The 25185-nt window shown below is 38.5% G+C and overlaps 1 protein-coding gene across 5 annotated transcripts in view; it reads right to left on the bottom strand.

Annotated features, from left to right (window-relative positions):
- Nucleotides 1–25185, bottom strand: part of NOX4 (NADPH oxidase 4) — a 185948-nt gene that overhangs the window by 53824 nt on the left and 106939 nt on the right. For all 5 annotated transcript variants that reach the window (XM_044943413.1, XM_044943414.1, XM_006075176.4 and 2 more), the window contains one exon: nucleotides 977–1058. In XM_044943413.1, coding sequence (XP_044799348.1) covers nucleotides 977–1058 — 82 coding nt within the window. The remainder of the gene's footprint in view (nucleotides 1–976; nucleotides 1059–25185) is intronic.

The following is a 25185-nucleotide window of genomic DNA, read 5'->3' as shown; positions in this document are numbered from 1 at the left end:
CACCAGGCCTCCCTGTCCATCACCAACTCCCGGAGTTCACTCAAACTCATGCCCATCGAGATGGTGATGCCATCCAGCCATCTCATCCTCTGTCGTCCCCTTCTCCTCCTGCCCCCAATCCCTCCCAGCATCAGAGTCTTTACCAGTTAGTCAGCTCTTCGCATGAGGTGGCCAAAGTATTGGAGTTTCAGCTTTAGCATCATTCATTCCAAAGAACACCCAGGGCTGATCTCCTTTAGAATGGACTGGTTGGATCTCCTTGCAGACCAAGGGACTCTCAAGAGTCTTCTCCAACAGCACAGTTCAGAAGCATTAATTCTTCAGCACTCAGCTTTCTTCACTGCCCAACTCTCACATCCATACATGACCACTGGAAATACCATAGCCTTGACTAGATGGACCTTTATTGACAAGGTATTGTCTCTGCTTTTCAATATGCTATCTAGTTGGTCATAAATTTTCTTCCAAGGAGTAAGCGTCTTTTAATTTCATGGCTGCAGTCACCATCTGCAGTGATTTTGGAGCCCCCCAAAATAAAAACCACTTATTAAATATAAATAAATCATTACATTCATGGATAGAAAACAGGAAACTGATGAGGGACTATCCACAAAGTACTTGACTCTGTTGATGCAGAAATCAGATGAGGGATCATTCACAAACTATCTGACTCTGTTGATACAGCATCAAGCAAAAAGAAACACAACCAGACACTGATGCAGATACCTTGTGGCTTGCACTTGGCAACAGCTCCCAACCACAGCCGGGATACATGTGCAGCAAGCTTTGTTCTCTGACCCACCTGTGAAGAACCTGAGACATTACAGTGCTGGAGAATGCCCTAGTTAGTTAGGTTAGGTTATTCAGGCTTTTTCAGAAATCCTAAAAAAGGAAACATTTTGTTTTTGCCCTCCTAAAGCTTGACCATCATTATACCCATTCCCTTCATGGTATCTAGGGAGCTTTTATTGCTTACTTGGGATAATTTCTAGATTGAATGAAGGGCAGAATCTCAGAGTCTTGACTAGATGGAGGAAGTAGTAAGTCTCGAAATCGTTCTGTCAAAAGAAAAATAAACAAGTTATGAAAAAAATCATAAAATAATTTCAAAATAAAATTACTTCCTATTCTTTAAATTTGCCATTCTGATTTCATTTCTTGTACTAGAAATTTACTTACCATTTTATGTACTAAAATAGGTCTTTATTTCACTTTAATGACATAACAACTATGCATATAAATATAGCAAGTATTCATTAGTATAAACTAATACTAAAATTTTATAATTGAAAGGTTAGAGGAAACATATGACCAATAAATACACAAAGAGATGTACAAATTCATTAGTAACCTGGGATATGAGAATTAAACCACATACTGTAAGACAGCATTCACATTATGTGGCATTCAACTGATAGGAATTAATCTCATGGACCAAATGTTAGGACTGTAGCAACATAAACTCTTATATATTTTGGGTAGAAATGCAAGTTGATGCAATAGTTTTGGAAAACAAATTGGTATTATCTTTTAAGCTTAAATTTTGCATAACCTATTAGCCTGGTATATATTCTGCAGAAGCTTTCAAATATGTCTCAGACAGCAAGAAAAAGAACATTCTTGGTAGCTCTGTTCAGAACACCATAAATGGAAACAACTCAATTGTCTACGAACAGGAGAAAGGACAGTTTGTAGAATATTCACACAATGGAATATTCTTTGAAGTAAGACAATGAATTCAGTTACAAATAAAAACACAGTAAATCATATTAGTAGGATCTTGAGTGAAAACTAATATAAGCAGATTACACATTACACATCAGTTCAGTTCAGTTCAGTCACTCAGTCGTGTCTGACTCTTTGCGACCCCATGAATTGCAGCACACCAGGCCTCCCTGTCCATCACCAACTCCCGGAGTTCACCCAAACTCAGGTCCATCGAGTCGGTGATGCCATCCAGCCATCTCATGCTCTGTCGTCCCCTTCTCCTCCTGCCCCCAATCCCTCCCAGCATCAGAGTCTTTTTCCAATGAGTCAACTCTTTGCATGAGGTGGCCAAAGTATTGGAGTTTCAGCTTTAGCATCAGTCCTTCAAAGAACACCCAGGACTGATCTCCTTTAGGATAGACTGGTTGGATCTCCTTACAGCCCAAGGAACTCTCAAGAGTCTTCTCCAACACCATAGTTCAACAGCATCAATTCTTCGGCGCTCAGCCTTCTTCACAGTCCAACTCTCACATCCATACATGACCACAGGAAAAACCATAGCCTTGACTAGACGAACCTTTGTTGGCAAAGTAATGTCTCTGCTTTTGAAAATGCTATCTAGGTTGGTCATAACTTTCCTTCCAAAGAGTAAGCATCTTTTAATTTCATGGCTGCAGTCACCATCTGCAGTGATTTTGGAACCCCCAAAAATAAAGTCTGACACTGTTTTCACTGTTTCCCCATCTATGTCCCATGAAGTGATGGGACCAGATGCCATGATCTTCGTTTTCTGAATGTTGAGCTTTAAGCCAACTTTTTCATCTCCTCTTTCACTTTCATCAAGAGGCTTTTTAATTACACATAGAAGAATATTATTTTTTTGAGTTAAAATAACTAAACAATGTGTTGTTTGGGTATGTTACCCAACACAGCAAACCTGGCAAATCTGGGCAAAAACGTATAATATATACAATTTGGGATAATGATTACATTTTAGGAGGAGTAAGGGGAAGAAATAAGAGAAAGCAAAAAGTTAAGTGTATGCAATTGTTAATAATGCCATATGTATTTGTTATAGCATCATAAATCAGTGATTGAATGAATGAGAGCCAGGAATTATCCAATGATGACATTGAGTCATGAACCAAGAATGTGATTAATATAGTTTTGTGCTCATGAATTCATAATAAAGGAAAGAGGGAGAAAGGGAGGAAAAGAAAGAGGAAGAGAATGAGACAAGTAGAGAGAAAGTGAGACAGGAAACAGAAAAGAGAAGGAAATAAAAGAGTGCAGAGATAAGAAGATTCCTCAGTTCCACCTTAAACAGTTACAACAAAAAGCTATCTGTATTGATAGAGTAATCTATCACTCCAATACTGATCCCACATTTCTAGGATTAGATGGTCATTATCTCTAGAGTCATCCCTAGGGAAGGCTTCCTTGACCCCTCCTCTTTCTTTCTCTCTTTCTGCCAAATCTGGAATAGATGGCCCTCCTGGGTACTCATAGGACACTCTGTGCTTACATGCTCATGGAATCTATCACATTACATTTTTATTAGTATGTATATTTGTTTATCCACCCTTGAAATTAAAAGACACTTCCTCTGGAAGAAAAGCTATGACCAACCTAGACAGCATATTTAAAAGCAGAGACATTTCTTTGTCAACAAATGTTCGTCTAGTCAAAGCTATGATTTTTCCAGTAGTCATGTATGGATGTGAGAGTTGGACCATAAAGAAAGCTGAGTGCCTAAGAATTGATGCTTTTGAACTGTGGTGTTGGAGAAGACTCTTGAGAGTCCCTTGGTCTGCAAGGAAATCAAACCAGTCAATCATAAAGGGAATCAGTCGTGAATATTCATTGGAAGGACGCATGCTAAAGCTGAAACTCCAATGCTTTGGCCACCTGATGAGAAGAACTGACTCATTTGAAAAGACTCTGATGCTGGGAAAGATTGAAGGCAGGAGGAGAAGGGGATGTCAAAGAAAGAAATGGTTGGATTGCGTCACCGACTCGATAGACATGAGTTTGAACAAGCTCCGGGAGCTGGTGATGGACAGGGAAGCCTAGCGTGCTGCAGTCCATGGGGTCGCAAAGAGTCAGACACGAGTGAGCGACTGAGGTGACTGACTGATCATCCCCCTCCTAGAAGATGGGTATTGTACTACCAGGATACAGAACATTACTTAATATATATTAAGTTGCTGGAAATATATTAGTTGGAAGGCTATTTCCAATTTCCATTTTTACTGGACACATGAAATTGTTTGTTCATGTTAATCATAATGTTTTTTAGAAGAGCTCCATTGGTCATCATCGATCAACCATAAAAAGCCAGGGGACCTGTCCTCTAGCCTTGACAGAGTCACATCATCAGGCTAAGACAGAGTACAAAGCTGATACTCCACACTACAGTAAATCCATCACTAACTGAAGGTGAGTAATTTCAACGAAGTGCTTAAAATCGACTTGATGACAGTCAATGTTTCTAGGCTACTGAATAACAAGATGGTAAACATTTGTGAGCAATGAATAAACATTTGTAAACATCATGAGCAGTGGTTACCAAGTATGCCTGAGAAGCAGGATGTGGATTATATCTTCGTATTTATTAAAATATATGGACTCGGATATGGCTTCTACTCTGCATTTTGTTTCCATTGCTCTGACAATTCTTATAATACACTTGGGGAGGAGCTAAGAAAATTCAAACAGAGGCGGCTGTAACCCTATAGACCACAGATCCAAGAAAGCATACTTTATTTTTCTCCTGCAGGTATACTTACTCTTTGAGTTTATAGTTTTTAAAATCAAATTCTATCATTAACTGATATGCTGTCATCTTTATCAACAAAAGCAGTGTTTATTTCAATGAAATGACTACTAAGTTTTTCTGATGACATGACCCTTGCTTTTCAGACTACTACCCAATGTATGTAGCATCCCACTTAATGAATGATTTGCAGTGTTTTTTGCCCTCCAATTATGCCTTTTCCAAAATAGGTCTTGAAAAATAAAACCAAAACCCAACAGCAGACATGAACTTTACACATCAAGTGAAGAATTGTTCAATCAAACAACAATATTAAGTATGACATATTCTTGGGTGCTAAAAATTAATATAAGTTAAAGTTTACTGAGTGATTCCCCAGCTGATTTAAATGCAAAGAAAAAACATAATTAATACAAAACAAGCATAATATAATACAGCTATAGATTATCCTTGTTTACGTGAGCACAAAGCCCATTTGATTAAAAATCTGGAAGTACATGTCGGGAGATGACATTATATTAATAGAATGAAAAAAAAAAACCCACCACCCTAGATAAACAACATATAAGAGATCATTTATAAAGCTACGCAAATTATGAAGTCTATAGTTAATATTCCTATATCTGACGCATCCTTTAATCTGAGTATCATAAATGTAAGGGATACCAAGTGAACATGCAGATCCTTGAGTAATTAGGTCAAAAAAATTCACATACACACAAATAGAAAATATACACAGTACCTGAAAATTATCTTTTTAAAACTTGTTTTTATCACTATATGTACAAATTCTAAATGTGAATAATTAACTTTTTCCCATAAAAGTATGGTGACAATTTTTCTTTATGAGAATAAAAAATGATAGTTGTCCTCAGAAAAGTCCAAGTATATGAAAAATTGTTTCTAATGCTTACACTGATGCTTCTTTAGTCTCCTAGATTTCAACTGTTCAATTAGTATTCCATCATTTATCTAATGCTAAGGGAAAGACAAAAATAAACTGATGTTGCCTTGCTTAAATAGCAAAAATTTTAAAATAATACTTCTTCCCTTGGAGCAAAATATCATACCAGCTGAGCTGCTTTCTCAGTAGGCCCAAAGTCTATTTCTTAAGAAAATGGCAATTATCCAAAAACTAGAGCTTAGTTCCTTCACAGGGCTTCTTAGAACAATTTCATTAAAGCCACTGGAAAGAACTGGAGGATTTTCTGCAAAGTGGTATTTTGATGAGCTGACTAATGATGTGATAATGTCTGACCATGATTTTCTACCAGTGGGGGACATATCTTAATTAACAAAGCTTTCGTAGACTTTCACCCACTCTTTCTTTCTCTCATTCAATCAATAAAGGAATTCTGAGGAGACCAGGCTTGGATGACATGCTGCACACAGCTACAGTAATTTGGGTTCCCTGGACGACCAATCGTGAGACAATGTACATATTTACTCGTAAACAAAGATGAGAAAAAATAATCTTTCCAATTCTGATTTCAATTTTTTTGTACACTTACTGTGACTCAAATTCTTCATTTTCCTTTTGGTGGAAAATAAGCAATCTGCAATCCTCCCCAACGTGCAAAGAGGAACAAATGTGATAAAATTTTGCATGACAACAAAACAGTATGCAAATATATCCCTGGAATGAGGGGGGAAAAAAGAAAAAGTCTTCTCCCTATCACTGCAAAAAACAAAAAACAAAAAAAAAAAAAAAAAGGGAAAAAAAAAAGAAAAACACAGAGTCAGCTGGTAGCCACCAGCTATCAGTTACATCCGAGTCAGCTCCAGGTACAAAGGAAATGCTTTTTACAAAACAGCTCGGAGCCAGGGACTGAAGAAGGCTGGGGTGGCTGAGCTGTATACAGGCAACTCTGATGGGTAGTATTCACTGCAGAGCTTCCCACCACTCTGGCTGAGAGTTTGTAGAGACTACATGGTGTTTGGTTTCTTTCTCCACCCAATCCCACCCGTCTTCTTCCTTTCACAGGTGTTGATCCCTAATAAGCATGTTACTTCACATTACTCCTCCGAGTCTGTTCCTGGTGAACCCAACCCACACCAGATGGGCTTGACAGTCTTCCACGCTGTACACAGTGTTAATTGCTCAGCTGTGTCTGACTCTTTCCAACTCCAGGGATGGTAGCCCTCCAGGCTGCTCTGTCCATGGAATTCTCCAAGCAAGAATACTGGAGTGGGTTGCCATTCCTTTCTCTGGGGTATCTCCCTGACCCAGGGATGGAACCAGCATCTCCTGCATTTCCTGCATTGCAGGTGGATTGTTTACTTCTGAGCCACCAAGGAAGTCCCTTGTACTTAGAGCCTCTGCCATGCTCTTGGCTACTACTGGGTGAGATGGATGTATGCACAGTTACGTCAAAGTAAGTCATTTCCTTTCCAGAGGTAATGAAACTAATGTAAACTTCATTGCAATACAGGTGCTCACTGTTAAGAAGAAATGCCATCAGATATGCCCTCAAACACACATATCCTGTGACAAGTAATACCAAGTAATCTGATGGTGGGAGAAATAAACAAGAATAATAAGAAATAATAAGAAATAAACAAGAAATAAACAAGTCTATCAGGTCACATGGTATACTAGCCAGTTGCACCATGCCCCATGCTGTAGTCCCTAAGATGCACATAACCATCAAGCGTTCACGTGCCAGTGGGTAATGAAGAAAATAATTAGAATGATATGAAAAAGGTATAGGAAATAGAAATTAAACACTCTAATATAGAGAGTAGCCGGAACACTTTTTTTAAAGATTTTTTTCATATGGACCGGTTTTTAAGGCTTTATTGAAATTGTTACAATATTGCTTCTGTTTTATATTCATCTTTTGGCCATGAGGCATGTGCTAGGTTAGGTCGGCTCCCTGACCAGGGATTGAACCCACAACCCCTGCACTGGAAGATGAAGTCTTAAGCACTGGATCACCAGGGAAGTCCCTGAACACTCTTATAGAGTGGTTTTGTCCTTTATAAGAGTGTTCAGGGACTTCCCTGGTGATCTTCATTTCAACAGTAATAAGCTAAGAAAAGATAATGATTAATTTAAAAGTATATATTAAATTTGTCTTTTTCAAGAAAGTTGGCGATGAACATGTAACTAGAACAAAATGTTTTTTTTTTTACCATCCATCCTGAAAGCCATAATGATTTCACTGAACATATGAAAATACTCAAGTTTCTGGATGAATCAACATCTAATTCTGAAGTTATTTATTATTTTATGTCCAATGATAATTTAACACAGAAATATGTAGAAAATACAGTAGGTGATCAGTGTCAAGAAGAAAAAGTGGCTTTATAATAACTGGGATCCAGGTGGTCTGGTCTTTGTGCACTGTGTCAAGCTATTCATCAACAGACAATAAGGCTATTCTAGTTTTACAGAATTGCTCAAAAACTAACCATGAATCCATGAGGTGAAGAAGACTGAGAAGGTGCATTCTGAGTGTCCCCAAACATCGTACATTCTTCCACTGTCTATCTCATTCTCTATTTTTTTTTTAATTTTTTAATTTTATTTTATTTTAATTTTATTTTATTTTTAAACTTTACATAATTGTATTAGTTTTGCCAAATATCAAAATGAATCCGCCACAGGTACACATGTGTTCCTCATCCTGAACCCTCCTCCCTCCTCCCTCCCCATACCATCCCTCTGGGTCGTCCCAGTGCACCAGCCCTAAGCATCCAGTATCATGCATCGAACCTGGACTGGCAACTCGTTTCATACATATTTTACATGTTTCAATGCCATTCTCCCAAATCTTCCCACCCTCTCCCTCTCCCACAGAGTCCATAAGACTGTTCTATACATCAGTGTCTCTTTTGCTGTCTCGTACACAGGGTTATTGTTACCATCTTTCTAAATTCCATATATATGCGTTAGTATACTGTATTGGTGTTTTTCTTTCTGGCTTACTTCACTCTGTATAATAGGCTCCAGTTTCAACCACCTCATTAGAACTGATTCAAATGTATTCTTTTTAATGGCTGAGTAATACTCCATTGTGTATATGTACCACCGCTTTCTTATCCATTCATCTGCTGATGGACATCTAGGTTGCTTCCATGTCCTGGCTATTATAAACAGTGCTGCGATGAACATTGGGGTACACGTGTCTCTTTCCCTTCTGGTTTCCTCAGTGTGTATGTCCAGCAGTGGGATTGCTGGATCATAAGGCGTGTCTATTTCCAGTTTTTTAAGGAATCTCCACACTGTTCTCCATAGTGGCTGTACTAGTTTGCATTCCCACCAACAGTGTAAGAGGGTTCCCTTTTCTCCACACCCTCTCCAGCATTTATTACTTGTAGACTTTTGGATCGCAGCCATTCTGACTGGTGTGAAATGGTACCTCATAGTGGTTTTGATTTGCATTTCTCTGATAATGAGGGATGTTGAGCATCTTTTCATGTGTTTGTTAGCCATCTGTATGTCTTCTTTGGAGAAATGTCTATTTAGTTCTTTGGCCCATTTTTTGATTGGGTCATTTATTTTTCTGGAGTTGAGCTGTAGGAGTTGCTTGTATATTCTCGAGATTAGTTGTTTGTCAGTTGCTTCATTTGCTATTATCTTCTCCCATTCTGAAGGCTGTCTTTTCACCTTGCTAATAGTTTCCTTTGATGTGCAGAAGTTTTTAAGGTTAATTAGGTTTTTTTGTTTATTTTGTAATAATTTGTATTATTACAATAAAAATTGTAAAAATTTGTTTATTTTTGCTTTTATTTCCAATATTCTGGGAGGTGGGTCATAGAGGATCCTGCTGTGATGTATGTCAGAGAGTGTCTTGCCTATGTTCTCCTCTAGGAGTTTTATAGTTTCTGGTCTTACGTTTAGATCTTTAATCCATTTTGAGTTTATTTTTGTGTATGGTGTTAGAAAGTGTTCTCTATTGTAAGGCAAAGTTTATCTCCCAAGAGTCCCTAGCTTGCATTCTCCTATTAGGAAGACTAGGTACTTGTTTCACTTCCCCCAGCCTCTCCTATCTTTCCTTTTCTACACTCAACTCCCTGTTGCTTCTTCTTCCTTTTGCTTGTGTTTTAAAAATGAAACTCAATCCCCCCCCATGAAAATTCTTCTCTCTCACTTGTCTAGTCATTTTTTACTCACCCCCTTTACTACATCACAAAAATCCAGGAATAGTTCCCAAAGACATCCTTCTCTTTAGAAAGGAAATTATACAGAGAGAAGTAAGCTGGTCAAGTCCTTGTTCTGGTTCATGAGGTTCGGACTCAGGGTGAGGTCTTCAAGCACACACACTTTAACAATTTTTATGCAAATACAATAAGAATGGGGTCTACCTGTTAAAGAAGAAACAATGGCATGAATGAAGAGGTAAATTTAAGACTAACAATAAGACAGGAGAAATGTTCATTTTTTACTTACAAGTACAAAACACCAAGAGCAAATTAAGAAAAAATAACACAAAAAAGGGGGGAAATATTGTTAATATATGGATAAGAAGATTCTGGCAGTGGCTAAGTATATTTATTTAATTCACGCATTCTGAAATTAGCATGGATTCAAAGACCCGCTGGCCTATGGCAACAGAGACTAAAGCCAAAACCCCATTAACTTCCTATAAGAACTTACTGGTTTACTGTAGGAAGGTTTTTGGTTCCTCAGAAAATGGGATCACCTTAGAGTTAACGTTTAGTTCCCCCAAAGTTGAATATTTCTCTTTCACCCATGCACAGTCACCCTGTCAAATGGTTATGGGGTAAGAGGATCATTTTACAGTTTAATTTTTGACATGTAGAAGGCTGTTTTTTTTCCTCAAAGGAACTTGACCATCACTTTATCAAGGGGTTCAGAATCTGTGAACCGAGTGAGATCTAGGAAATGGATGAAGGGTTGCGACTCCCTCCTGAGATGACTCGGGTTATACCTTTGTTTGCAAATCCTTGAGTTTTCATTCATACAAACCGAGTGCGACTTTCTAGGCTGCCCGTCTATTTGAGTCCTAAGAGTACCACGGTCAGTTAGTCAGCTCCAAAGGTGAGTCCGCTCTGACCATGGTTCCAGACAAGCTGCCCGTAACGGTAACCACACCCATCCTGACTCCATCAGTTAACTGCTGTCTCCTAACTCCTGCCTCTCTGGGACCTCACCATCTCCACCAAGTTCAAGAGCACACTTTAATGACAGCCTCTCTTGCTTGGCATTCTTGGCCTGCAAACTGTCACCACAGACACTATCAAGGGTTATAGAACGCCTATCACCAGTGTATTTCTCAAAGCTGCAGTAAAATAATCCCTCATGGAATGTCATTAAGGAGTTGATAGTCAACATATAGTATGTTCTCTCCAGTTTTCCAGTCTCTCCAAGGTGTTGGATAACTTCATTTATAACATACCTAGGAAGTCTAGAAGCATATATACCAAAGAATCAAGGATAAATATGGCTAACGATTTGAGATGGAAGTTGAAAAAGGTATTAACTTTTATTTTATCTATATCCGGTTTATATTTTAAAGAGAATTTATATATGAATAATATTTTTTTAAAGATAGATGTGTATACTATCACATATACATACCTTCAAGGGTATTTGTCATTCACACTCCCTGCGTTACAGCTTTTGTAACACTCTCCACTCCTCTACCTCCTGAGGAAGATGTAACACTGACGCAGAAGCAGCACAGATGCATGCACACACACACACATACACCTGCTTCTTAAAAGAGAAGATACAAGTTAATTTTCCCACAGTATTTAAGAAAAGGCAGAGGAACCAGAGATCAAATTGCCAACATCCGCTGGATCATGGAAAAAGCAAGAGAGTTCCAGAAAAACATCTACTTCTGCTTTATTGACTATGCCAAAGCCTTTGACTGTGTGGATCACAATAAACTGTGGAAAATTCTGAAAGAGATGGGAATACCAGACCAACTGACCTGCCTCTTGAGAAACCTATATGCAGGTCAGGAAGCAACAGTTAGAACTGGACATGGAACAACAGACTGGTTACAAATAGGGAAAGGAGTACGTCAAGGCTGTATATTGTCACCCGGCTTATTTAACTTATATGCAGAGTACATCATGAGAAACGCTGGGCTGGAGGAAGCACACGCTGGAATGAAGATTGCCGGGAGAAATATCAATAACCTCAGATATGCAGATGACACCCACCCTTATGGCAGAAAGTGAAGAGGAACTAAAAAGCCTCTTGATAAAGGTGAAAGAGGAGAGTGAAAAAGTTGGCTTAAAGCTCAACATTCAGAAAACGAAGATCATGGCATCTAGTCCCATCACTTCATGTGAAATAGATGGGGAAACAGTGGAAACAGTGTCAGACTTTATTTTTTGGGGCTGAAAAATCACTGCAGATGGTGACTGCAACCATGAAATTAAAAGATGCTTACTCCTTGGAAGGAAAGTTATGACCAACCTAGATAGCATATTCAAAAGCAGAGACATTACTTTGCCAATAAAGCTCCGTCTAGTCAAGGCTATGGTTTTTCCTGTGGTCATGTATGGATGTGAGAGTTGGACTGTGAAGAAGGCTGAGCGCTGAAGAATCGATGCTTTTGTGTTGGAGAAGACTCTTGAGAGTCCCTTGGACTGCAAGGAGATCCAACCAGTCCATTCTAAAGGAGATCAGCCCTGGGATTTCTTTGGAAGGAATGATGCTAAAGCTGAAACTCCAATACTTTGGCCACCTCATGCAAAGAGTTGACTCATTGGAAAAGACTCTGATGCTGGGAGGGATTGGGGGCAGGAGGAGAAGGGGACGACAAAGGATGAGATGGTTGGATGGCATCACCGATTCGATGGACCTGAGTTTGAGTGAACTCTGGGAGTTGGTGATGGACAGGGAGGCCTGGTGTGCTGCAATTCATGGGGTCGCAGAGTCGGACATGACTGAGCGACTGATCTGAACTGAACTGAATATTTAAGAAGGGCTATTTAAATACACAAGCAAAATTTGCATATCTAAAATTATTTTTTCAGCAAATATTTATTATCATGTAATAAATATCAGGCACCACGTTAGATCCTCAATATACTAAAGGTCTAGTAAGGAAGATATATATATTATCAAAAGAGATGTACACTGCAAACAAGTGAGTGACAAATGTGTACTCTAATGGTCTAGAAGAACCGAACCACCAACTTTGCCCAGATACACTGGGAATAAAAAGCAAAAGAGGCAGGGAGGTGATATATGGCAAAACCAATACAATATTGTAAAGTTAAAAAAAAAAGATAATATATCAAAACAGAAAAAAAATAAAAAAATAAATTACTGATATAAAAAAAAAGTGAAATAAGCCAGAAAGAAGTCCTTCTTATTTATATTAGATGGAGTGAATAATTTTGCTAGCATTTTTTCTGTCTTACATATAATCAGTTAAAGCATCCTTTATTCATTTATTCACTCACTCAATAAACTTCCATTAAGTACCAATTATTTGTCACAAACACAGGGAAAAAAAAAAAAAAAACAGATTCTACTTCTCAAGGGCAGCCTTGTTTTTTCACAAAGAAATGCCAGGACAACAAAAGAACTGCAAGGCAATTACAGCCACAATGGGGCTCAGGGCAGGCCAACCCAGAATGTGCCACTTAGGCATGTGGATTATTTCAAAGGAGAAGAATCAAGGATGAACAGACTCAGGAAGCGCTTTTCACCTCCCCCTTAACTACATAAAAGAATTTAGATAAGGGGCCTTACCAGGAAGAGAGGTATTACCAGAGATAACCTCTTATATATGACAGTCATCTGCATGGCATGGAAATCATTTATTTACCAAACATTTGTTCTTCCCATCTTCCTGTGAATTTTCTTCCTCCCCTTTTGATGCTACACTTCTCTTTAGCTCAGCATGGACTATAAACCTCAATTCCTAACTGCCAGGGAGCTTCATCTCTTTAGGAGCTGAGTTTCATTCTTTCTTTCATACATATAAAATAAAAAAATTCTTTCTCATTAATCTGGCTTATGTTAATTTAAATATTCAGCCAGCCAAAGAATCTAGAAGGGGAGTAAGAAAAAGTTTTCCTCTCCCTATCTGCTTGAAAAAGAATTTAGAATATAATTACAAAATTACTTAATGAGGGCAAGAAAAAAGCTGTTCTCCTAGGGATTCAAAGAAATTAATGGTTTGTTAAAATTTGGTGTTTTATTTTCTTAGGAAAAGAAATATGCACACTAATCTTAGAAGAAACAAATTACTTAAAAAAATGAGAATTAAAGGGGAAATTCAGAAGTACATTCAAACTAACTAGAAAGATACAGAGTATAAAGTTTAAATCAAGTGAATATTCTTTATTACCATGGTAACTCAGTATTGAATTACAATAGTTGCTATTTAAAACATTGCTTTCAAAGCAACATCAAAGGCATCAAATTAATACTATTTTAGATAAATCAGAAAATCTACTTGCAGAGCAAAAATATTTTTATATTAAAGATACGGACGAATCTTCTATTGATAAAAGACTCAAATTAAAATGGACTGCAATTCTAGAAGTAAAAAATAATTAGCTGCATGCTCTGGTTATATAAAACTACCTTCTTCACAAATATTAAGGCCAACATCAAAGGAACACACAAAAAAACGGAATCTATACTTGTGTTACCCAAGGAGGGAAAAAAGCAAGTCTACACTTGTAACCTCAGAAGATAAGAACACAGGGCTAAGTACATACAACTAGAGCTAATAAATGAACAAATACCCTAATAGGAGCTATAAAGAAAACAAACATAAAACTCCCATACTTGGCATTTATTCTCCACAATATTCCCTGTGAGATTTTTCTCAACTAAATCTCAATGAATCTGTTATCATTTTTACTCTATGTAGAATTTTATCTGCATTTTAGGATATATTTCTCTGCAAAGAATTATACAGCTTTATATCAGCCATGAGCTGGGAAATGAGAAAATTATATCAATGCGACACATTCAAGGTGAGCAACCTGAAAACCAGACTGGTGACTAACTGGCCCAGGGCCAAATGGCTAGCAAAAGTCAGAGAGATTTAAAAAGCAGAAACAAAAGCAAACCTTAAAAACTCACAGTCAAGTGTTCTTTCTACCGTATCCCTCTGCCTCATTCTCCACAGAGAAAACACTGCATTCCCTTTCTGCCCCCACCTCCCCTGTTTTCTTCTTGCCTGAGGATTACATAAGAGAAAAATGCAGCAGGGTCATACATACAATCTGTGTGTCTACACATCTGGTACTTTCAGCACTGTAAGGTCTGAAGGTAGGCAATGAACACAAAGAAAAACTATTTAATGGACACTTTTATTTTCAGAGCAAGCCCAGTGATAAAAGTCTATTCCTTTGACGTTCATTATTCTAGCTCCTACTTGTTAAACATACTATTAAAAAAAAAAAATCAAAAGCAGCTTTTGAAAGAACTGCAAACAGACTTGCTGGCCTCTAAATACATCAATGAAGCCACGTCTATTACTGGCTTTCTTACAGAATATGTATTCTCTTCTATTGCCACTGAGGCTAAACTACAAAAATTGACAGGGTGGGAAAAAAAAGAACGGAGGTTCAAGGAAAGTGAAAGCAAGTAACAGAGGCATTTTTAGATGCACATATTATTGCTACTAAGCTTTCCACAATCTTCCTCTCAAGAAAAATGTTTTCTTTTCATTTGTCACAGCAAATGCACTTTTTTGACAATGTTGGCATTCAACAAAAGAAACACCTCAAAGTGATCAAGGCTCAGCTTGACACTAATTCAGTCCTTGCTTTCTGCACAAACTCAATACCCCCTGGGTGCATATTCAAAAAGGAATAGGCAATTTTACCCAAGATCCAAAGAAACTGGAGGGTTTTTTTTTAATGTTTTTTATGAAGTCTTAACCTAAAACCTGGGGCACACAAAATTAATGGTGTGAAATATATGGGCCTTTGAAACCTATCAAAACCAACTGTGCAATGGTAGCTTTCTCTGTTCTTAAACACAGGATCTCCTGGTCAAATGCCAAGCCTATGAAATGATGGGTTAGGGAAGAGCAACAAGCAAATATATAAATTCACTTCCTTCATTAGGCTGTTTCCTTGGACAAATTTGGGATTCCCCCTATCTCCCTGTTTTGTTTTGTTTTTTTTTTTCCTCCTGCATTCCCGATACCAGGACTTCTCCTTCCTTCAACCAAACCCTGATCAAGATTTCAGGGCCAATTTGGATTCCTATCCCTTGAAGAAGCCTTCACAAAATACGCCTACCAGTAAAAAAAAACTTTGTTTTTATTTTTATTTTCAGCATAATAAGATTAGGTACTGAAGCAGGCAGGCTAGAGCCCAGGGGTTGCAAAGAGTTGGACACGACTGAGCAACTAGGCACAGGTGCACTTACCTGGAAGTAATTTTTGGTCATCGGAGAAGATTTAATTTTTTAAAATGCTTTAATTGTTTACAAGCTAACACTTTGCATTGATTTATGGAGCTTCTTTTATCATATGATATGTATTTCCACGGATTAAAGGATCTGTTCTAGATTACTTTTCTTTCTTAATATATTTCTTGTCTCTTTTGCTCTAGTGCCACAGTGCTTAAACTAATTGAACTATATTGAAGACAGTGTAGTAAATTATAAAAAGCACATTCTTTAGCATAATATGAGCCTGACTTAAAATCTCAGCTCATCCACTTAACAGCTTTAAGTTCCTAGACATATGGGGCATCCCTGGTGGCTCAAATGGTAAAGAACCTACCTGCACTGCAGGAGACCGGGATTTGATCCCTTTGCCAGAAAGATCCCCTGAAGTAGGAAATGGCAACCCACTCCAGTCTTCTTGCCTGGAGAATTATATGGAGAGAGGAGCCTGGCGGGCTACAGTCCATGGGATCATAAAGAGTCAGACACTACTGGGCCACTAACACTTTCACTTTCCTAAGCATATGAGTTAGCTTTGTAAATTCTTGGCTTGTTTCTAAAATCTATTTCACTTTATAACATGTTTTAATAGAGCCAGTCCTACGCTGCTACTCAAATTTTTCTAGACTTTCTTGTTACTCATTTTTAATTGTTTTTGTGAGTTTTCTTCAAATAATTAAATTATTTTTTTATCTTGAGTTCTCATTTTAAATGAAATTATATTAAGTTTGTAAATTATTTGGGGAAGAATTAAGAGTTTTAAATATCTTGCCTTTATATCTAGAGAAACTGCATGTCCCTTTCAACTATTTTATTCTTCTAAAAGTCTTTAATTTTCTTTATGTCACTTGATTCTCAATTCTCATTGAAGTTATATCAGTTTTTTCCTCTTGATTTCCTTTTAATATGAAAACACAGTGAACACAAAATGACTGCCTTCAAGAGACTCAGGAGATTCTTTTGTTGGAAGTTTACATAAAAAAGGCCAACTCCTCTAGCTACATAAACAATTAATACAATATGTAATAAATGCAGTTAAGAACTTCTTTTTAAAGGATAACTGAAAACTGTTGCCTCTGTTTCTGCTCTATGGAAGAAGCTGCTGCTGAGTCACTTCAGTCATGTCAGACTCTGTGCGACCCCATAGACGGCAGCCCACCAGGCTCCCCTGTCCCTGGGATTCTCAAGGCAAGAACACTGGAGTGGGTTGCCACTTCCTTCTCCAATGCATAAGAGTGAAAAGTGAAAGTGAAATCGCTCAGTCGTGTCCGACTCTCAGCGACCCCATGGACTGTAACCCACCAGGCTCCTCCATCCATGGGATTTTCCAGGCAAGAGTACTGGAGTGGGGTGCCATTGCCTTCTCCGATGGAAGAAGCAAGGAGTATCTATTCATATAAAGGTATTCCTAGACCTAAAAAAAGAAAAATGGTACATTATCATTTCCTTTCAGTTTGCCCCTTAACCCTGGTTGTCTTTTCTACTATGCTCTCTGCCAACTCTGAAAGTGTATACGGTTGGGTACTACATCTTGACACAATATACCAAACCAGCACGGAAAAGTCCACCATTCCAGCAGCAACAAAAGCTTTTCACTGTCATTGTGCAAGCGTAATGTCAGACGAATAGATCACAAATGAGGGAAAGGAGCTGGGAGGAGAAAGGATGACACATCAGTTGACTATTCCTGAAGGACAATCTAACTCTTAAAACATATCTTCTTATTTGCTCCAGTCAGCGGCATAACTCTCTGCTAGGTAATGTCTAGGACATACAAACTTTTCTGCATGGACCTTCTAGCCTTTCCCTTCCTTCTAATTATTTGGTAGCTCCATCTCAAGACATTTTACTAGTTTCTTAATACAGTGCCAACAAAAAATAAGATCACCTTCTCTTTTTCAGTACTCTGTAAAAGATCTTATTTTAACTCTTCTTCCCTAACTCGATTACCTACTCAAACTACATTTCTTGGTGTTCCTTAGCATTTCATGTCCATAATTTGTCACCCCCAAATTGTCTCAAAATCTCATTTCATGGAAGTATTCAGTTTTTCCACTCTATTTATATGTTTATGAAATCCCACCTTCCTCCTTTGTTAAAGTTCAAAAACCATAATAAAAGCAATAGTATTTTTACTAGACTCTATTCCCAAAGTTCCCTGACTCGATTGCCTTTGAATCACTGGAAGATAAGTATCTTCCTTTGGCATTAATGTACTCGATGTCTTAGGTGTGTTCATTTGGATGACCTTAAAGAACACTGCCTGCATGATTATAATCCATTAAGTTACAATTTTGCTTTAAAAATTACAATTTACAAATAGGAAACAGGAACCATATTCATTTAGCGTCCTTTATAAAGTGCTTAGCAATTACATCAAACAAACAAATACTTAAAAATGTTCCTCACGATAATGAAAATGTAACAAAATGTTTGTCTTTTTGGCTTTGAAATTATTTAGTCCATTACCACCAGACTAGCTTGGCAAAATGACATATTCTTTTTTGACCACCCAGGACATTACTGTCATATTTTTGACATTGCTTAAGAAATTATATTACCAAGAAAATTTCTCATTATTCTTTTTTTTGGCTGTGCTGTATAGCATGCAGGATCCTAATTCCCCGACCTGGGATTCAACTGTGCCCCTTTAGTGGAGCAGAGTCTTAAACATTAGACTCTGAGGAAGCCCATCACTATTCTTATTTTCCTTAATACTATATAGTAAAATCAAGCAGAAAATAGTAGATAAAAGAGAAGCCAAACTTAGGAACAAAACAATTCATAATAAAAACATAACAATCCATGCAAACAAACCACTTTGCTATAATAACTCTACTTCCAGGTCCAGGAATTGAATAATTCACTTATTTTCAAAAATAAAAAGTAATATTTTTATTGGATTAAAAAAGCAAAAATTTTGTATTTTTCCCTATCTTTGGAGTTGTAAAGTAACTGAACTGGAATGGAACGTAATGAGTAGTGAAGTCCAGTCATTTACTAAGCAATCTCTATATTTTCTGTGGCATTATAAGTGAGGTGTCATCTACTGAAAAATGACAGCATAAATTTCATGTTCATAGACTGAGAAACCAAGGGGAAAACAATTTATCCTCTCTCCTGAGAACAGATGGGCATTTAAATGGTAATACAAATTTCTCATTTCCCTGACAGAAAAATTTCCTGGAATTCTCAGACTATGAAATATGGGATTTAAGTGCAGCTCATATTTATTGAATGATTTACTATATTATGATAGCAAATGACTTATGTTAAATTATATCATATTAACTAATTGTCCTCAATGATTTCCACATAGATTCACATAAGGCTAGAGTTATAATGTGTTTCATTATACACATAATACATACTTCAAGACACAGTTTATCAAAACCTTGCTCACATTTACCCAGACAGATATATACAAGTAATTGCCTATGGATTTGCTACTCATCACCCACCGCTAATAAAAGGCCAGACCAGTATAAATTCAATCCCTCTCAGATTTCTGAGGCAATTTAGAAATAGGCCCATTTGCTTTGTGCTTCTCTTTGAACATGGATTCTCTCTACTTACTGGCCTCCACTTTACTGAGTAATTCACAGCAATTTCTACCACCCCCAAACTTCTCTGCATTTTCTCCCAAAGATGATTTTTATAAGGCTAACAATAATGCCCTCCTACAGTTACTGTTCAGACCGACTTCTTTGGTCACAAAACAGCATTCTTATCTCCTCGTTTTGCTTGACGGGCTTCCCAATTCTTTACTTCCCAGCAGTAAAGAACCTGCCTGCCACTGCAGGAGACAAAAGAAACATGAGTTTGATCCCTGGATCAGAAAGATGCCCTGAGGGAGGGCATGGCAACCCACTCCAGTATTCTTGCCTGGAGTATCTCATGGACAGAGAAGCCTGGTGGCCTTCAGACCACAGAGTCACAAAGAACAGGCCAAGCTGAGATGACTTACCATGCACGCACAGCTTGCTTGACACCATGACTGATCTTGGTATCTGCTTCTGACCTAGTCTTTCTCCCTTCCAATCTGTATAATACCAGTAGGGTGACACATATAAGTAAAAATCTGATTTCAGTTCCTGTTTTAAACCCTTCCATTTTTCACCAACATCTTTAGAAAAAAAAGCCACACATTTTAGTAATTCCTACAAGCTCCTCCATGACATGACCTCTGGATACCATTCCAGGCTGCCTTCCAACAGCATGATATATATTGTTCTGGATTTCCATGGTAATTCACCCCTCTGAACTATCATTCAAGCTGTTTCTCCCTCTGGAACAATCTCTCACTCTCGACAAGTCCTGCTTTTTTCCATTACACTCATTTGGGTGCCGAAAGCCTCCCACATCTCCCTCCTGAGGCACCTTATTGTTGTTATTCGGTCGCTAAGCTGTGTCCAACTCTTTGCGACCCCATGAGCTGCAGCACACCAAACTTCCCAGCCCTTCAGTATCTCCATTGCTCACACTCACGGCCATGGAGTCAGTGATGCCATCTCATCCTCTGCTGCCCCTTCTCCTCTGCCTCCTTCATTTGGGTGCCCACAGAATTACCTTTATATATCTGACCACTGCCCCACAGGTGGTGATTTTTCAGGAAGCAAAGGATACACCTTTCCGCTTGCTTACCTGCTTTCTCACCTCCCTTCCTCCTCCCTCCCTTCCCCTCTTTTTCTTCCTTCCTTCCTCCTTCTCTCTCCCTCCTTTCCTTCCATCTTCCTCCTCCCTTCCTCTCTTCCCTTATCAAATATTTGCATTTATTTAAAACAATCATTTTAATGGCTCCTTGAGTACAACAGTGAAAAAAAGAGACACAGGTCCCTACTATGTACTATGATAATGCTTTTAGTATACTGGAGAAAACTTGTTATACCAACGATCACACTTTGAATATACAGTTACCAGTGGAGATAAGCGCTGTCAAGAAAAGAAATATAGTTGACAGCAGCATATAAGAAACAAGAAACTGAAACGTCTAGAAGGCTTCGTAGAGGAAGTGGCTCCTGAGCTATGATTTAAAGATACCAGGTGCCTATGTGGGTAGGGGTGGGAGAGGGTGGTGGAGAGTACTGTGGCCATATGGATCAGGATTACATAACGGGGGGAGGCGGCAAGGGAAGCAAGAGGGACAGAAAAGCCGAGGGTACTGTTGTACAGAGAAGAAAAAAACTCAATCAAGATGAAAGGTAGGTCAGGGACTGTGCAAGGAGGCCTTTCCAGGCCACTGGAAGGATTTTTCTTTTTTTTTTTTTTGCTTTATCCTAGGAGCAAGGGAAGCTATTAATGTGTTTAAAGCAAAAGCAGGGATTTAATTGGGTTCATGCTTTGAAGTTTCTACGGTTACAGTGCAGAGACTGGATTGGAGGTGACAGCTATAGTGAATTTAATCAGGAATGGACCAATGCTGGTGAAATCCAACTCCCCACCTGCTCAGTAGCTAATCTGAAGAAGTGGACCATGCCTGGAAAAAAACTCACAATTATTCTGACTTGTCTCACTTTAAATTTTGAACCACATATCTCAGTAGGCTGCTCAGAAAGGCCATCATGCTTCACTCACTGATTTACTACTTCAAATGACACATTACACTTTCTTCCTTCTCCGCAAAATTCAAAGTATTCCCCACTTCCTCATTCTCAGAAACAACCTTACTATTTATTTCACCAAGAACATGGAAGGAGTCAGAAGAGAAATCCCATTCCACTCACTTCAATCAGAAGAGATGCTCTAAACCATCTTTTCTGTCTTTCTGTAAAGCATGAGCTTGCCCAGCTGCCTTGTCAGAGGTCAGTTCTTCCACTTGTACACTGGAACCCAGTTCTCTTAGAATCCATCAGGAGACCCTGATAGACTTTGCTCCTGTATCTATACCCTCTAGCTCTCCAGCACTATCAATATTTACATCTCTCAGTTCAGTTCAGTAGCTTAGTTGAGCCCAACTCTGCAACCGCAAGGAGCACGCCAGGCTTCCCTGTCCATCACCAACTCCCAGAGCTTGCTCAAACTCATGTTCATCGAGTTGGTGATGCCATCTAACCATCTCACCCTCTGTCATACCCTTCTCTTCCTGCCTTCAACCTTTCCCAGCATCAGGGTCTTTTCAGCCCTTCGCATCAGGTAGCCAAAGTATTGCAGCTTCAGCATCAGTCCTTCCAATGAATATTCGGGGTTGATTTCCTTTAGGATTGACTGGTTTGATCGCCTTACAGTCCAAGGGACTCTCAAGAGTCTTCTCCAATACCACCGTTCAAAAGCATCAATCAGGAAGCTTCCACAAGTCTCTTATCCTTATATTTCCATCTCTACTTCAATCTTATTTTTCATATTGTCCTCAGGCATATATAAATATAATTGTTCACATTCAATATATGTACATATTATATAAATTGGGCTTCCCAGGTGGTGCTATTATAAAAGAAACTGCCTTTCAATGCAGGAGACATAAGAGATGTGGGTTCAATTCCTGGGTCAGGAAGATCCCTTGGAGAAGGAATGGCAACCCATTGCAGTATTCTTGCCTGGAAATTCCCATGAACAGAGGAGACTGGCAATCTAAAACCCATAGGGTCACAAAGAGTTGGACAAGACTGAAGCGACTTAGCATGCATATACACAAACAGACAAAAATGCATACATTTATTTTATACTCACTCTAAACTTAGCCTTCTCCCTATGTCTTCCCCCCATTCAACTATTGCCCTATTTCTTCACTTCATTTTTGCATCCAAATTCCTTAGAATTTGTCCAGTGATATGCTAACAAATATTTAATAGCCAGGTCTTAAATTTTTTCTAACCCCTACTTTATGGGGTTTGTCGATTTCTATGGAGTGAATAGTCACATTGTGGATGACTTAAAGCTATGAAACTTGACTTCACTGAAAGCAGAGTTGGAAAAGAAGCACGTAATAACTCAATGAGCTCATAGGAGCTGACTCCAACACACCAGATTTGTCTCTACTTATCTCCAATTTTCCTTTCTATTATTATCTTCTCTTTCCAGCACTCCATTAAATCACAATTCCTAAGGGCATTAGATCAGCCCTCATTTTACTCCACTCTTCAGCAGCATTTGTCCCAACTGGTTCTTTTTTCAAACACTGTCCTGTGGTATCCAGGACTCAGACTTGCCCCAGGTTCCTCTTTTTCTTCAGTGACCACTCTTTCTTAATCACCTTTGCTGAGCTCAATATGTTGATATGTCTCAGGGCTTAGTTAGATTTCTTCTCTATCTATACACATTTCTTAAACTAGTTGCTCCTGAACAAGAATACCACCTCTTACGGGCAGTTTTGAGAGCTCATGGAAGCAACTTGGCTTTCACAATTATGATATATTAGTGACATTTACAGAGTAGAGGTCAGAAACTGCAAACATCCTGCAATTTGTGGAGAATACTGTGCAGCAAGAAATTGTCACACCCCCATATGCTTTTCAAATGACTTTCTGGACTTTCATGTAAATGAAAAACTCTTTTATAATTATAAAAAATGCAAAGATTTTACATGATTCAAACATACACTGGAATTTCTAGCATTGTAACCACACTAAAAATTAAAGTAATATTGTACTCTATTGTGCTTAGAACTTAACCAAAAGATGTTTACCATTTTGAAAGCATACCACATAAAGAAACTGGGCCTCAACAGTATTTGGCATTGGGAGCCTGAATTTGGAACTGTCTTATTCATACTCATTTTGTATGTGGCTATAAGTCACCTATTTCATTTTGACTTCCAGTGTAGTCATGCCTAAAAATTTAAATACTGAATGTAAATCATTTACTATAAATTATTTACACAGCTCCTTTATACTAAGGTTAGAACATTTTATTGATTTTTTTATAAATCATTTGTGTATATAATATCCGTGCATTTAGTTTTAAGAACGTAAAGTGGAATATAAAATGTTATAAAACATGATGCTGGATTGTACATAATTGAGAATTACTGCCCTAGGTGATCCTGACCAGCGTCAAGGATTTAAATCCATGAAGGTACTAATGGTTCCCAAGTTTAGATCCCTAGCTTAGAGCTCTCAAATTTAAAATGTATGGAACTGAACTTTCAGTGTCCACTCTTATCCTCCTAATATGCCACAGTGTTCTTTATCTTAATAAGCAGCAACATAGTCCACTTAACTTAAGGAAACTGAAAACCTTGGCGTTATATACAATTCATAGCTTTTTTTATAACCCACCCCCAATGGATCCACAAAACTTGAAAGATACACCTTCAAGATCCATCCACTTCTCAAGCTCCAGTCTCTGTCACCCTGTGAGTAATTAGCACTTCTGTCTAGACGTCAGCAAGAACTTCTCTCTTATCTCCTGACTTCCACTCTTGCCCATCCCATCATATTCTTAAAATCCTCAAATGAGTCTCCATAACATTTATAATAAAAACTGAATCCTGCAAAGGCTTATCATATCCAGTCTATGGGCATTTCTCAGACTTTATTCCCTAAAACATTTCCACTTAGTTCCAGCAACACTGCACTTCTTACCGCTCCCTGGACACAAATGTTTGACTGCTTAAGGAGGTTTTCAGTCCCTCTACTCTCTCCCATGTATCTATCACTCCTCTCAGTGATTCAGTGCTCTGTTCAGAGAGGATCTGCTGACCTTCTGTGATAGTCTGGGTCCAGCCCAGTCCAGAAAGGGTTCTGTATCATTTAAGTGGAAAGAATCTGAGAGAGGGAACGAGTGATTCAGATGAATAAGAACTGGGAAGCCATATTAAAGTTAGGGGAAAAATCCAAAGGGTAACAGGAAGCTGCTGCTGCTGCTAAGTCGCTTCAGTCGTGTCCGACTCATAGTCGGCAGCCCACCAGGCTCCCCCATCCCTGGGATTCTCCAGGCAAGAACACTGGAGTGGGTTGCCATTTCCTTCTCCAATGCATGAAAGTGAAAAGGGAAAGTGAAGTAGCTCAGTCGTGTCCGACTCTTAGCGACCCCATGGACTGCAGCCTACCAGGCTCCTCCGTCCATGGGATTTTCCAGGCAAGAGTACTGGAGTGGGGTGCCATTGCCTTCTCTACTACCATCCATATACGAGCTGGTGGGAAACACAGTGGACAGGTGAGGCTACCGGAGCCCATAAACCAGGGCCATGTGGCAGGGGATAGAATCTCCACTGAGGCATCTCAAAATGATGTTACACCTCCTCTTCCATCAAAAAAATTTGACCTGTTTTCTTTTTTTTCAAGCTGTTTTCTACAATGCTCAGAGGTATCACCATTTGCTTTTTCCTCCCTAAACTTAAGTCTTTTTTTTTTTTGAAAACAAAAAAATTTTTGGCTTGCCAAACACTAAGTAATGTGAGTAGAACAAAATA

This window comes from Bubalus bubalis, chromosome 5, assembly GCF_019923935.1.
Source record: "Bubalus bubalis isolate 160015118507 breed Murrah chromosome 5, NDDB_SH_1, whole genome shotgun sequence".
Classification (NCBI taxonomy): domain Eukaryota; kingdom Metazoa; phylum Chordata; class Mammalia; order Artiodactyla; family Bovidae; genus Bubalus; species Bubalus bubalis.
This window is presented reverse-complemented; position numbering and strand designations above follow the sequence as displayed.